Source organism: Sprattus sprattus, assembly GCF_963457725.1.
Source record: "Sprattus sprattus genome assembly, chromosome: 15".
Taxonomy (NCBI): Eukaryota; Metazoa; Chordata; class Actinopteri; order Clupeiformes; family Clupeidae; genus Sprattus; species Sprattus sprattus.
This window is the reverse complement of record NC_137913.1, coordinates 17728725-17743324: the sequence shown is the minus strand read 5'-3', so window position 1 is coordinate 17743324 and position 14600 is coordinate 17728725. Positions and strand designations below refer to the sequence as shown.

At 45.3% G+C, this 14600-nt stretch overlaps 1 protein-coding gene across 1 annotated transcript in view; it reads right to left on the bottom strand.

Moving 5' to 3' along the window:
- Window positions 1-14600, bottom strand: part of cacna1ba (calcium channel, voltage-dependent, N type, alpha 1B subunit, a) — a gene marked incomplete at both ends in the record, with an annotated part of 87870 nt that overhangs the window by 45635 nt on the left and 27635 nt on the right. Inside the window, one exon of the mRNA XM_080852612.1 lies at window positions 5405-5508. Within this exon, the coding sequence (XP_080708738.1) occupies window positions 5405-5508 (104 nt within the window). The remainder of the gene's footprint in view (window positions 1-5404; window positions 5509-14600) is intronic.

The window sequence follows — 14600 nt, the reverse complement described above, 5'->3', positions numbered from 1 at the left end:
ACGGCACCGTGCTTCACTAGATTCTGTCATTGCAAAATGTCGTATGTCGCGTCATAAGCAAGACATACAGGAAGTGAGGTCATTGTCAGTTGTCTATGCAAAGATGAAAGGGTGGCGAATCGTCATAGAAACAGATAAATAACACAAAACTGCAGTCCACTTGTGCCTCTGTGTCAGTATTCCTCTTTCTCTCTCTCCTTTCCTCTCCTCTCCTCTTTTTCTCTCTCCTTTCCTCTCTTCTCCTCTTTCTCTCTCTCCTTTCCTCTCCTCTCCCCTTTCTCTCTCTCCTTTCCTCTCCTCTCCTCTTCTGCCAAAGCAAGCAACGTATTTTTCATTGCCGTTGCTGCATGACAGCCTGTCAACACCACATTGATTTCTAAACTTTTAGCCTACGGGTTGCTGGCTTTGAGTTAGAGGAAATAAGAGAGAGAGGGAGGGAGAGAGACACACACTCACACACACACACACACACACACACACACACACACACACAGAAAGACAGACTGAGATATAGATGAAGATGGAGGGAAAGCATGAGACAGACAGACAGACAGACAGACAGACAGACAGACAGACAGACAGACAGACAGACAGACAGACAGACAGATAGACAGATAGATAGATAGATAGATAGATAGATAGATAGATAGATAGATAGATAGATAGATAGATAGATAGATAGATAGATAGATAGAGAAATGGTTGAAAATGACCAGGTACTGTACAGGACACATACTGTTAGGTGTGAGCTAATGCCTGTGGGCAATGAATGAGGCCCATTCATATTCATGCATTGGGGCTGTAATTATTGAGCTGCAGCAGAGGAGAAAACAGTGTTTGTGCAGTCGCAATATCCGCCATCTGTTTCCAAGCCAATTAGAGGAGGTCGAAGTGATCGACTGTCATTATTCCGGCACAGGTGTGCATTGAGAGGAGAGAAGACAGGACTGACGGTGCACTTGAGAGAGAGAGAGAGAGAGAGAAAGGGAAGAGAGAAAAGGAGAAAGAGACAGAAAGAAAAAAAGAGAGAGATGATCTGAGACACAAGCATAGAAAATACGTGATTGCACTTGAGTGTCGTTTGTTCGCCCCGGATGAGGTGTCGTGAGAGCGAGCAGACAAATGTACTAGTCTTTTGTCTGCCCGTGGTTTCCTCCTGGTCTACTATCCCTCGCCTTTAAAACAATGCAGAGGGGAGACAGGAAGACAGAAGTAGGAGGGAGGGGGAGAACCAAAGGGAGGAAGAGAGGCAAAACAAAGCCATACAGAATATGACAGCTACAGACAGAGGGAGAGGCAGAGAGAGAGAGAGAGAGAGAAAGGAGGGGATGGAGAGAGGGAACGAGTCAGGCAGAAGGATTGAGAGAAAGGGAGAGCAAGAGGGAGAGAGGGAGTCAGACAAAGAGAGTGAGAGACTATATTTTATATTTCCAGAGAGAAGAAAGAGAGAGAGGGAAAAAGAAGAGAGCAGAAATAAACAATGGAGAGATTAGTGGGGGGTTGCAGAGGCAGATTGAAGGGGGTTCCCTCTACGCCCCCGACTGAGCCTGCCACTGATTGGGTGTCTCTCCCACGCACAACAGAACAGAACTGGGCTTGGGAAGCTCCCCATCCTTCCTGCATTGCAGAGGCTGTGTGTGTGTGTGTGTGTGTGTGTGTGTGTGTGTGTGTGTGTCTATGTGTGTGTGGGAGTTATCGGTATACACCCACATGTGCATGCATGCGTGTTTGTGTGTACGCCTGTGTGTGTGTTCGAGTGTGTGTGTGTTTGTGTGTGAGGGGGTGGCATCAGAGAGGAATCCCTGCTCTGCTGCAGCCTCAGACTTCAGCTCAGATAAGCACACACACACACACACACACACACACACACACACACACACACACACACACCGTCGCCATGCTTCACCTAAAGGAAATGAGAAGGATTTATCGGCGTGTTTGCTCTCCCTTTCACTCCATCCCTCTACCTGATATGTCACAGAGGAATGGTATGGAAAGCAGTTCACTGATAGATTTTACATTAATATTGACACATTTGAGTGTATACAGATATAGATTTATGCATCTATATGTGCACAGTGCTAACCGAGATGTCTCATAATAGGAAGGTAAAGAAGGGCTTACTGTTATTTCCTGCTGCAAGTCACCAGTCAGGTATATCAACACATATGCACACACTTTTTCATCGAACAGGACTGAGAAACACAATAACAAATCTGCACATCTGGGCTGGTGTCAGTGATTTGTGCATTGATTGCATAATTCTAGCACCAAACCACAGCCGTGGTCTCTAGCTCTTAGTAGGACTTGTCTGACAGAGAGACTGAGACAAAGGGGGTGGGAGGGAGGGAGAAGAAGAGATCAAGAACAAAAGATGGATGAGCTAACCCACTGGTGCACTGATATATAGATAAACGGAGACACAGACAGGCAAGCAAGGCCGCTAGAAGATAGACAGATCACACTCAGAGACAAAGATTGACTCTCTGTGCTGCCTTAAAACATAGCCTACACACGTTCAATTATCTCATACACTCTAATTACTCATACATATACACTCACATTGTATTTGTGCAAGAAATACACACACAGACCAGGCACACCTGTGTCCCCTTGTGTGCTCTTTTCTATTTCTGAGTAGGGGCAGCTGTCCACCTTTGACCTGTGAGGGATGCCCTTTTAGATGCGAACACAGCAAGGCCTGCTGTCAGAGGTGACCTTTCACCCGGAGACAGAGCGGCACACGCGCAGGCTGCCTGTGGCAACGCGCACCATGGAAACGGAGTGTCGGGTGTGGGCAGGGAGCAGTGTTGTCTATTGCTACTTGCTTTATACATTCAAACTGACTGGGGGACTTTGTGAAATACGGGGCCTAATATTAATATTCATAGCGTCTCGTGAGCCAGTCCGTCTGTAATGAGAGTTTGCAGTATATGACACGGGCATGTATACACGCTGTTCCAATCCAGAGAGATCCCCCCGAAACAGTCACTTTGTGTCTGTGACACACACACACACACACACACACACACACACACACACAAAAAGCAATGCGCCTGGCCCATCGAGCAGCACAACAGACACTTCCACAGCTACGAAATCTCTGGTGACAACAGCCTCTCAGATGCCCATTAAAGAAAAAAAAACGTATGCAAATATCACAGCCCAGTGCCTCGGAGGACCAGGCTTTCACCTTGAGCATAAAATCGAACCGAAATGAGCCCATTTCACGCCAGCAGACGCGAGGAGACCGCTAAACTTTTCTGGCGAAGGGCAAACGCTGGAGTGAAGCCTGAGAATAAGTTGTGCATCTGCACGGTTGTGCTAAAAGAGCCCTTCACAAACAGGGCCGCCACGCTATGCAGAACCACAATCAAGCACATATGGACCACAGCAGAGAAGACGTTTCTGGACATCACAGAAGACATTCTATGCTCAGTATGCTGAGGAGCTTAGTGGAGCACACCTGGTGAAACGAATCATAACAACACTAAAGAGCAGGACTGTGGTTTTGCACACTAAGCAATACCATTTACCAAAACACAAAAAGCTCAAGATTGTGTAGCGTTAGCGTTAATTAAGAACAAAGTCAAAAGAAAAGCAACGGAGAGCTTTGATGATACTGTGACGATGCAATATGGGTTTGAGATGGAATCGAGGCAGAGTGGGCTGTCATGTTAAACAGACTGGGGTTCAGAATACTGCAAAAGGCAGAGGCACCTATTTTGAGACGGAAAGGGCTTGCCTAAACTTTCAGCATGAGGATTGTGGCTATAGGCGTGGCAACATATTTTTCTCTGATAGGGAACATTTGAATATGCCAATCATAAATTATCACTACCCAAGTCTAATTTATCTATCTGGCAAAAACTCACGTGACCGTATTTGGCGCATTTTCTGAAAAATATCTCTTTTATTTGGGCCGCTACAGAATGCAGAGATTACATTCAGGTTGGTCAAGGTGTTGACATTTCACAACATAAACAACTTGATAACTAATACTGGATAGCTATTAATGGCCTGGCTCAATGCGACTAAAACCGGTAAAATCAGTACAAGACATTCTGATACACACATTACTACTGTTAGCAGATGGCTAAGAAAAGGTGTTGCCACAAGATGGACCAAACAAATTACACACATCTAACACGTGGAAGGCACATCTGTCACTAAGAGGGCTGACTAACCCAAACCCCAACCCCAACTCAGGCTGGTCAAAAAGCAGCAATAGTAAAGGCCATAGTGAGCAGAGGGGGAGCAGCAGAGGCTTCATGCCACACTAACACCAGAGAGAGTGAGGAAGCCATTTGGTGGACTAGCAGCGAGAATTAGATTTGCCTTCCGAGAAGTAATAAATAAAGCGCCCAATAGCTGCTACAGTACACCGCACAGCACTCATCAAGCCACCTTCCATTAGGCACTGAGAGAGAGAGAGACAGTGTGTGTGTGTGTGTGTGTGTGTGTGTGTGTGTGTGTGTGTGTGTGTGTGTGTGTGTGTGTGTGTGTGTCTGTGTGTGTGAAAGAGAGAGAGAGAGTGCATGTATTATGTGTTTCAACTGTGTTCCTACTAGCTCGGAGCTCTGTTACCCTGTTCGCCCTGTTAACATGATGGCCTCACCCTGCTCTGCTGGTGTAGGGGAGGAGACCTCGGGCCCTGGGGAGAACCTCTAATGGTTTGCATGTTCATCTCTGTGTGTGTTTGGGTGTGTCTATGGTTTGTGTGCATGCATGACAATCTTTATGCAATGCTGTTTCATCCAAGAGTATTTCAGAGAGAGAGAGAGAGACAGATGCAGTGCCGAGGAGAGAGGGAGAGAGCAAGAAAGAAAAGTGTGTGTGTCTCTCCCTGAGGAGGGAGGCAAGTGTGTCTAGGCCTCTTTGCCAAACAATCATTGACAGAGAAAATCTAATTCCAACATACAATACAGGCCAATGGCTAAATAATGCTCCACAATACAATTAAGAAGCCAGTCCATACGGCCTGCTCCCCAGCTGCAAGATTGTTGCCTTACAGTGCAACAATGTATGGAAGGGCAACTTGTACAATTAAACTATTTTTAGAATGCTGTGCGCATTAGCTGCCCATTAAAATACACTGCTGCCTACAGAAAGCAAAGGTTAAGCTAGGTGGGCTTAAACAAACTCTATAGAGCACTCAGTATCACATGAGTTGTTAGCATAAAATACATTTGGGTGTCCTTTCACATAACGGGTCCCTTCACAGCAGATCTGTGCCAAACATGGCCGCAAACCGGACATCGACAGCCAACAGGAGACCCAACGCTCCTACAGGGCAGCAGAGAAACGGGGGCACCAATAGGTGTTCCTTAGCGAGCCTCAGTGGCCACCAGAGGAAACACCAAGGAGCAGATTAAGAAGTCACACTGTCTGAGACAGAACTTACCCCGACAGCACTCCCAGAACCAGGTTAAGCATGAAGAAGGAGCCGATGATGATGAGGGGGATGAAGTAAAGCCAGTTCCAGGTGTTCCCTGAGGCATCATTGGCCTGCAGAAAGAGAGAGAGAGAGAGAGAGAGGCACGTTATGTATGTGTGATTCATACCCATCATCGCATCCTTTATACTAAAATTTAGATGTTACAGATCGAGAGAATTATTTCAGAGTATTTCGACATTTGAAAACTTGTAAGGTGAAAAAATTAAATGTTCACATCACAAAGTCACATTTATGCTTTGAGCTGCTTACAATCGATGAACAGTCTAAGCATTTTTTCACTAGATTCTACAATCCTCTGGTGTTGGTAAGGAAAATAAATGGTTCCTGTTTTACGTGATCTCCACTAATGGCTACATCTCTAGGTGGGTGCCTCTGCTCTGACACTGACGGATGGCAGCCTCTTAGAAGCGAGCCTGGCCAAAACCCTGCAAACTGTACAGTTCACTGCACTAGAAACTGGTACACAGAACACCATTCTCTCTACAACAGTGACTTCAGGAAATTCCAATTTCATATTGCCTTAAAACCTGCACTTGTGAGTGTTAGTTCCTCTATTAGGGGAATCACGGCAGTAAATGTTGGACGTAACGGGCAAAGACCACAGGAATTTATGAGGCATGCAACACTTTGAAGAGGCCAGCAGATTTTTCCTGTGGCCGCCTTGGAGCGGCTCTGTGCGTTGTGTGTAATTGCGAGGGGACCCGGGGCTTGCTGATTCAGCAGACAAAATCGCATGCAAATTGGCATTCTGCACATACCCTTCATTCCCTCATTTCACCTGCTCACAGCTGGATCGAGAGCAGCCAATACAAATGATGAACGGCCTCATCCCCCACTCCTAGCCTCTACAGATCTGTCTGTGCATGTGTGCCTGTGCATTTATTTCAAAATGGCATTTTTTGGCAGATTAAACTATTTCTGGGAGAGCTGTGGTAGACTGCTCAATTTCCCTGCCTTTCTCTCTTCCAGCAAAGCTATTTGTCAGAGAGAATTAAAAGATGAGGTTCCCTTTGAGACAGGAGACATGACAGTTTGAATCTACCAATTGAAATAAATCTTGAAAACTGATTTGCCAAGAAAACTTCCCACACACAAACATCAAACAAGGGGACATCACCAGTCTAAGCCTGTCTATTTCTACCACAGTCTAGACAGTCTAAACAGTCACCATGGAATTCATGACCAGTGGAAAAAATCAGAACATTTAAAAATAGCAACCCCCCGCCACAGTCCATTTTATTCCATTTCCTACACAGAGAATAGCATACTTGACATCACACATATGTCAAGCATCATTTAGAGAGTGCAGTGTGGTAGCCGCAGTCACTCGTGATGATGCTCCACACCATCTTGACTCAAACTGAAATATCAAGAACAAGGACATCCCTGGCTGTTTCCAGGTCAGTAAAATATGACTTGTCAACGCGTACAATTGTGCTGCACTCAAAACGAGAGAGAGGCTCCTGCTGTTGTGTCCTATTTCGGCTCTTCTCCCCCATCTTATCTGCCTGGGCACAGAAACTCCGGGTTTAATGCTGCCACGGCACATATCATGCTATCCCAGGGGGATCCCTGAAGCTCGAGAGATGCGGGGAACATTAGCAGCAGCGCTAAGTGTGCAGGGATTACTGTCTCTTGCACTTGAAATGATGGCTGTGTACAACTGCAAACAGTACATTAGTGCTGCTGTTGTTCTTTTGTGATTTCAGTCCTCTCAGAAGAAGAAGTAGGAGACTGCCAGGGATTGTGTCTTTAGCTAGTGCTGAGCACAAAATGCCCCTTTCGCTAAGCACCAAATCAATGAGCCTATTTAGAAAAAAAGCCCATGAAACTTTACCCTTGGTATACTACTATTTGGAAGGAGTTTAAACGCTTATCGGAGATGTATCTCACGCTCACATGGCTACTTACTACACAAAATACGCTTAGGCATGTGCAGCGGAGGACTGCATGATTTAAGGTTAAGTAAGGTAATTGGCTGTTTGGTGATATCAATGCTGGTTTCAGAATTACAACTTCAAAGCTATACGATTGCTTGTTTCTGCATGTGCTAGTGATTTATTGGGTGGATTTACTTATACATGACTGATGAATTATACATGGCCCAACACTTCTGCCAGCAGTGAAGCCAACTCTGCTGACAGAGGACACCACTTCCATATTACATGACCCCCGGAATAGCAGCTAGATATACTCCTACTGCCATGTTTGGAAGATATTCTAATGCAATATCTCACCAAAGTCTAGAGCCAGTATGACAACATGGGAAGTTTTGTGTCATGGTTTAAGTGGCTGCCAAGGAGTAATCTGTCTACTACACAGAGACATTTCAATCTTCTCTCAGTTCGTCTTAAACGTAACCACCGGTAGGCACAAAGACCTACGGATTGCACCTTGGTTTTATTCTTAATATATGAAAATAATCATTTCCACCCTCAGGTGCACCAAGAGGAGTCTGACCAGACAAAACAAAGAGTGCCAGCAATACCCAACTGTGAACTCCAAGGCAGTTGCTGTTGCAGCCTGTTCTTGCTACATGGGGCTCAGCTAACAAAGCAATGGCAACCCTCCCTTCCCCAAACCCCTAACACACACTAACACCTACCCAGCCTCGATTTTTCCAAGGAGCCAAATCGAACCAGCACTCTCGTGTCTGGCATAACTGGATTACCTCCCTGAAAGCCCAGGCCTGGCATGCACAGAAAACATTCATTCCCCCCTCCATTATGCCCCCGTGGCCCGCCCTCCCCCATCGCTGCTGTCCGGCTGGATCATCTTTCTTCATCACCGCCCTCAGGGGCCCCTCTGGCCAGCCAGCTCGGGAACACTTACAGCCCCTCTCCGCCGTCTCAGAGAGGAGAGGGAGGGAAACGGATGGAAGGGAGACAAAAAAAATGGAGAAAAAAAACACCACCATCATCTAATGGCATCCTCTGAGAGGCAGGAATATTGCCATTATGGCAATACTGTACGCCATTTCAGCAGAGAGAGCGAGAGGGAGAGAGGAGACTTAACCAGTGAAGAACCAATTGACATCTGATAGCATTTTTAGATAGATTTTTTAAAATGCTCGACGTTTAGGGAGGTGCAAAATACACCACACTACTGCATCAAAAATACTAAAGTATCTGTTTGAATTACATGCAATAGAGCATAAAATTAACTCTCTTTAAGAAACAGTCCAAACTGAACAGGAGGAGGAAATAATGAGCAATACTTGACATACGCAAAGCTGCAATTTACAGCTACTGAACAGTGGTATGAAACATTGAAAGGTACCTATGAATATCGTCTTTTGAAAGTGCGACTTCTAAACTGCCATGTCTTTAAGCACCATGGACAGCGCCAGAGACTTCAGAGCCACTGTGTGCTGGCTACAGATGCTGTGCCTGGGTTGCCATCGGCCGTGATATAACACTCTCAGACAGGCCTTGGCCCTGCAGGGCCTCATACAGAAATCCATCTGTCTTTCCTTCAGGGCTATTTTTAAGCATTTAACGAGAGATTGATCAATACTGCAATCAGACTAACAATACAGGATGCAAGCGAGCTGGGTCACGGTACCCCACACATACCCTGGCGCATTCATCCTGGTGACTCAACAGTTTTCAATGAGCTGTTACAAAAAGGAAACTGTTTCCAGGGCAACCGGCCTTGCTAAGGGGTCCGTGTGTATTGTAACTCTTAAGATTAAACACCTAAGTAACTTTATGTTACAACAGTGGTCAGACAGTGTTGGCATGTTTGGAAACTCTTATTTTACTTTCTAATTCAGAGTAAGTTGGGTATTAAAGTACTAGAATCCTTCTTCACCATATGCTAATTGCGAAAATCGACAGTCAGTAGACCACCAACAAGACTGAAACAATGGTGCCTGCATACAGTCAGTAGACATCACCATTCATCTCAGCCCAGGATGCTGACATATCAATGGCCAGCTGACTAATACGACTATGTTTCATTCATCAAAAGCACACTCAGGATTACTAATACACTACATCAGTAGCAAATGGAAGCTTTCAGACCAATCCAGTCCACTTACAACAGCTAGGAATCCACAGAATGCCTCCCACCCTTCCCCTAACACAGTCTCTTGCAGGGTTGACATCTTTTAGTATCAGCACTATCTGATGACAGCACTGGGCTTGCAGGACTGAGGGATGGGTGGGGAGAGAGGGCATCAGAAAACCATTAGAGGTTCTCCCCAGGGCCCGAGGTCTCCTCCCCCACACCAGCAGAGCAGGGTGAGGCCATCATGTTAACAGGGCGAACAGGGTAACAGAGCTCCGAGCTAGTAGGAACACACACACACACGATCACACACACGGACACACACACGAACACACACACACACAAACATGCACAGTATTTGCAGTTTAATCCCTCACTAAAAAACTGACAACTACAACAATTATTGATTCATATCAGAGTTGCCAGCATTGTTTTTGATGAGTGAATGCTAATTAGGTTAATCTGAGATATAATTCAATTAACCGGTCAAGACCATAAAACTGTGCACTGCATAATAAAGCTGCTGATTGCCAGTGATCCACTACTACACAATTAGAACAGAGGATGAGAACATAAAGCAAATGACAGCACTCTCCAGTTGGTCGACCGACTGTCACATTTGTACTGTCATGCTACGTGCTACTCCCTCATGCCAGAGGCTTTGCAGAAAAATGGCACTGTGTCAAGGTTTTACAGGTGGGTCAAGACTGAGGTTGCCTCTGGTCGGAAGTATGCTTTGTGAAGGACTGGCACAGGGGGAGCCCCTGATGGGCCAAGCTGCCACCCAGGCTGAGCCATGCCAAAACTGGGGCAGATTAAAACGATATAAAATTAAATTGCAGTTTCTGGGACAACACCAGAAGCTTAGCTACAGCGTGTAAAGGTGCAGCGCAGCCTAGTGCAGATCCTCCTGGACTGGGAGAAGAAGGTGAACCATAAATAAAGGAGCGGTGGGTTTCCGTGTCGGTTGCTGTGTGGGTGTGAGAACTACAGTACTCAGGCTGACATTTACACTGAGGCACTCTACGGGGACTGAGGGGAATACCACTGCCACAAATGACAGACATCAGCTTGCATTCAAGGGCTGTCCCCTAGGGCAGTATTTTATCTGAGTATATAAGACAAGAAATCAACCCCCGAAATCATTCAGAAAACACACACAAGTGCCCTTACTAAATACACACATAGAGTATACTGATTTATATTGCTTTTGGTAATTTAAACTAACTTAAACTAAGATATTCAGAAAGGTAGAGAACGGTAAATTTAGTCCTATTAACAAGACTAAACCACAAAATAGTTGCTTCTTCATCCACTTTCTGTAACCTAGGGGACTAAAACAGAAATAGTAGAAGGAGGCACACCGTCTTATTTTGCCACTGCCATTTTTATTGTGAAAACTGAGCTGGAGGGGACTAGCAGAGCTATGTTAACACCGTCCTATGGTATGCAACCTAGAGCATCCGGTGTTAACACCACAGGCTAGAAACACAACACGCTAGCATCTTGAAACCCTTAACTCCGATCCCATCAGCACATCTAGCGCTACTGTGAGCCCCATCTCGGGTGTGTCAGGGGACAGGGGCGAGTTTAGGCTATTTTTAGTGGGGCCATGGCCCCACCGTGAGATAGCTTGGCCCCACCTGGCTCAGCCCATTTTAAAAATATTATATTATGCGAAAATCTTGCTCTGCCATCGCGCAATACTTTGTTTGCACTGGCCAATCTGGCAACCTTGTATGTCTGGCAACGCTGCTTCAAACGAGGCTTATGACTCGTCCATTTATTAACTATAGTAACGCGACCTATTATCCCGCGGGCCACCAAAATATCCGCTTAACAAATATGTTTTTATCAATATAAATATGGTTTAATGAATCAACCTTACATATTTCAGAAGTGACAGGTGTGTAGAACATGCACAAAGTCTTGTTTGACTCTCAGCAGGAACATTTCTTAACGTATTTTCCGATTTGTTTTGTACAGTCGCGAAATGGCAACAAAGTTGGCGACGACCTATTATCCCGCATTGATGTAAAATGCCGTTGGGAATCAAGCTCAACAAGAAAAAGAATTTACACCGAACGTCGCGAAATCAAAATTCTACTATTTGTATCAGGCTGGTTTGTACACGCAGTATTACAACACTATCTTATACACTTCAATACGCTGTATATGTGCAATTTTTGCTACAAAGCTAATTTAAATACCCTTTTTGGGCAGGGACTTAAGTTTTCCGAAATCTGCGATCCTGGATGACACCGAAATCAATATTAAGTAACGTGTACCAGCGCTTGCGGGATAATAGGTCGTGCGGGATAATAGGTCGGGCTACGATACATCTCTTCTGATTGGTTTGCACCTTCTATGGCTCGACAGTTTGAACTGGTAGTTAGATAGTTGCGCCCATAAACATCACATTTCTGGAGCGGCGAGCACCTATACAAGAGATGAGAAGGTGTTTCTTCTTCAGTAGACGTGTGTGTTGTAAGAAAATATACACCGACACCAGATTATGCAAGCGTCTTCACTTCTGAGAAACTTATCACCTGAAAATGTTCAGAATACGGGGTCAGGAGTGCGGCCGAGTGCATTGTATCTGCTTAAGTTCGCGTTAGTTCGTTTAAATGCGGGCTTTAGCAAAGCTGGGCACATAATGAAAGATCTTCCGTATCAGTCTAAACGTTGTATGTTTGAGGCTGACGTCATATTCAGTGGTTTTTCGACATCTCAAACACTTTCGCACTCTTCAACTGGGTAGCCAACTGGCCGGTTTACGTTTTTGACTTGCTTAGCATATCTTCAACGTCCCGACAGCCATCGCCGTCGTCAATGGGCAAATGCAAGTTTTCTGACAAGACTCAGCGTTAATGGACTGTCTCAGGGGAATAACCGGCAGGCTTATTGTTCGGTTTGTAAAAAAAAATAAAATAAAAAAATAAACATCAATATCAACTGGATGGGAGCTAATGCACTTCGGTCGCATATGCAATCCACTAAACATACAAATGGAATGCGCGGTCGGCGAGAGCAGTTCATTCTACCAAAGTTTATGAACTCGTTCATAGTTTTGGTGGTGAACTGAACGTACTGTATTACTGTCTGATGAACGATTCTGTGAACCCGGTCATTCTGGTGTCTGTCAACGGCACGTTCACACTTTTTAATTGAGTTCAATAATCGTTAACAGTCCTGTATCCAGTGTTGTCAATCGCTGCGTGTATTCTTTTCTACTTTCTATGCCTGGCAAGTTTGAGGGTGCTGAAGTTGCGTAGAGGCCGAGAGAGGTATTGCAGACAGATAAACTAATAAAATAATTGCTGTCTGTGGTTCTATATGGGCCGTGGAAATAATTGAAAAAAAAATATAGCTTGCAACATATTGAAAAAAAGAACTGAACTTGGAACTGTGAATTTTGTTCAACTGAATTAGTTCATGTAGAAAGTGAACTTTCCCAACACTGGCTATGGGCGCCACACAAACACTGAGTGCTGAGGCTCTGTCTTGTTTAAACACTGCAATATGTGTGGTCACCATCAGTGAGTCTCTAAATCTATTATGTTGTGTACAGTGTTATGTCAAAATCTGCGTAAACGTTAGAAAGTGTCGTGATGGTTTTTAAAACAATTCAGAAGGTAGTAAAAAAGGTATTAAAAAGGTATTACATTTAACTTAAGGATTGCTGTATATACCCTGCTGCAGCTCGAACATGTATAAATGAACTAGTTCACCTCATATAGCGAGAAATAATGTGCCTCTGTGAGCACTGGGGGCTGGGCCCCCCTAAAGACCAGATCCTAAAATCGCCCCTGTCAGGGGATATCATCAGCCCAGAACATAGAGGCCGCGATGGCGGGAAACAAGACGTGTCAGTATCGCTCTCCCCCCACCACCCCCTAACCCCCCGCTGTCGCTCGCACATTTCAATCAGACCTGCACATTGAGGATTCCATTAGACCCTTGCTCTGCGAGTCACATTACCTGGATGACAGGAGCGCGGGCCAGAGATAGCTTGTGATGAATTACAGACTGGGCCATAGATAGCCCTCCCACATATACGCGGGGCTAAATTCCGCATTAACGGCTTAATATGACAACGTGATAAATCTTGCTATTCCTGGCTCTGGCAAACATCTGAGCAGCGAAGCCAGGAAAATGGACTTGTGCGAACAAAAAAAGGGTGATTATTTGAAATGCTCGTAATAGCCAATAAATGGCCTGCTTCCCAAAAAAGGTTGAATAATGGGAGAGAAGGAGGTGACTTGACTCTTAAATATCCTGAGTAAGCAATATCAGACAAACAATCAAAATCACCTCATTTAACATTCAGCCACAATACGGTCCTGGTTGATATTGAACCACTTCTATAGCATTATGCATGAATTGCAGTCATCTATTAAGACTGCAGGCCTATAATATGAACCAGATTCTGATCATGTTAAGTAGTTCCACCGCCATTTGACCATACCTCTGGGAAATAATGTAATTTGTTCGATATTTTTCTCATTAGTACTTCAACTCTTCCACACAAGCATTAAACAATACAATTTCAGCACAAGCTAAGACACTTCTACAAGTATTCTAGCATTCAGAACTTCTCAACTTCCACTAAAGGACAAGATACTCCTTTTCTTAAGAACGACATCTTGAGTTACTGGCATAGATCATCCAGAGCTCTGCTACACTAGCCTCCAGTGGTTATAGATGCCACTTCCTCTCCTAACTCGCACTTGCACTTTTAGCCTCCATCAGGGCTGACTTGGAGGAGACGGGCTCCACCGGTGGGCCCCCCAGCCTGCCAGAGCTCTGGAGCTGCCACATGGCTCTGAGTCAGGCAGGCAGGCGGGCAGTGCTCCTGTAGGTGAAAAGCAGCTTCGCGTAGCACAGCGGCAGGAGGGGGAGGCTGGCATATGGCGCTCCCCGTCATGTTTGGCCCGGACATGGAGGAGGCTGACAACCAGATGCAAAGGGGCTGTGCACCGCCCATGGGGGAATCACGGAGGGGGGCAGCGAGCGCAGCATCTCCTCCTGGGTAAGCAGTCAGCATATTTCCTACACTCATGTCATAGGCTATGATTGATGACTCGTGTAATTCTCCAAAGTATTGTGGCGCCAAAACAAAGAGAAAGGG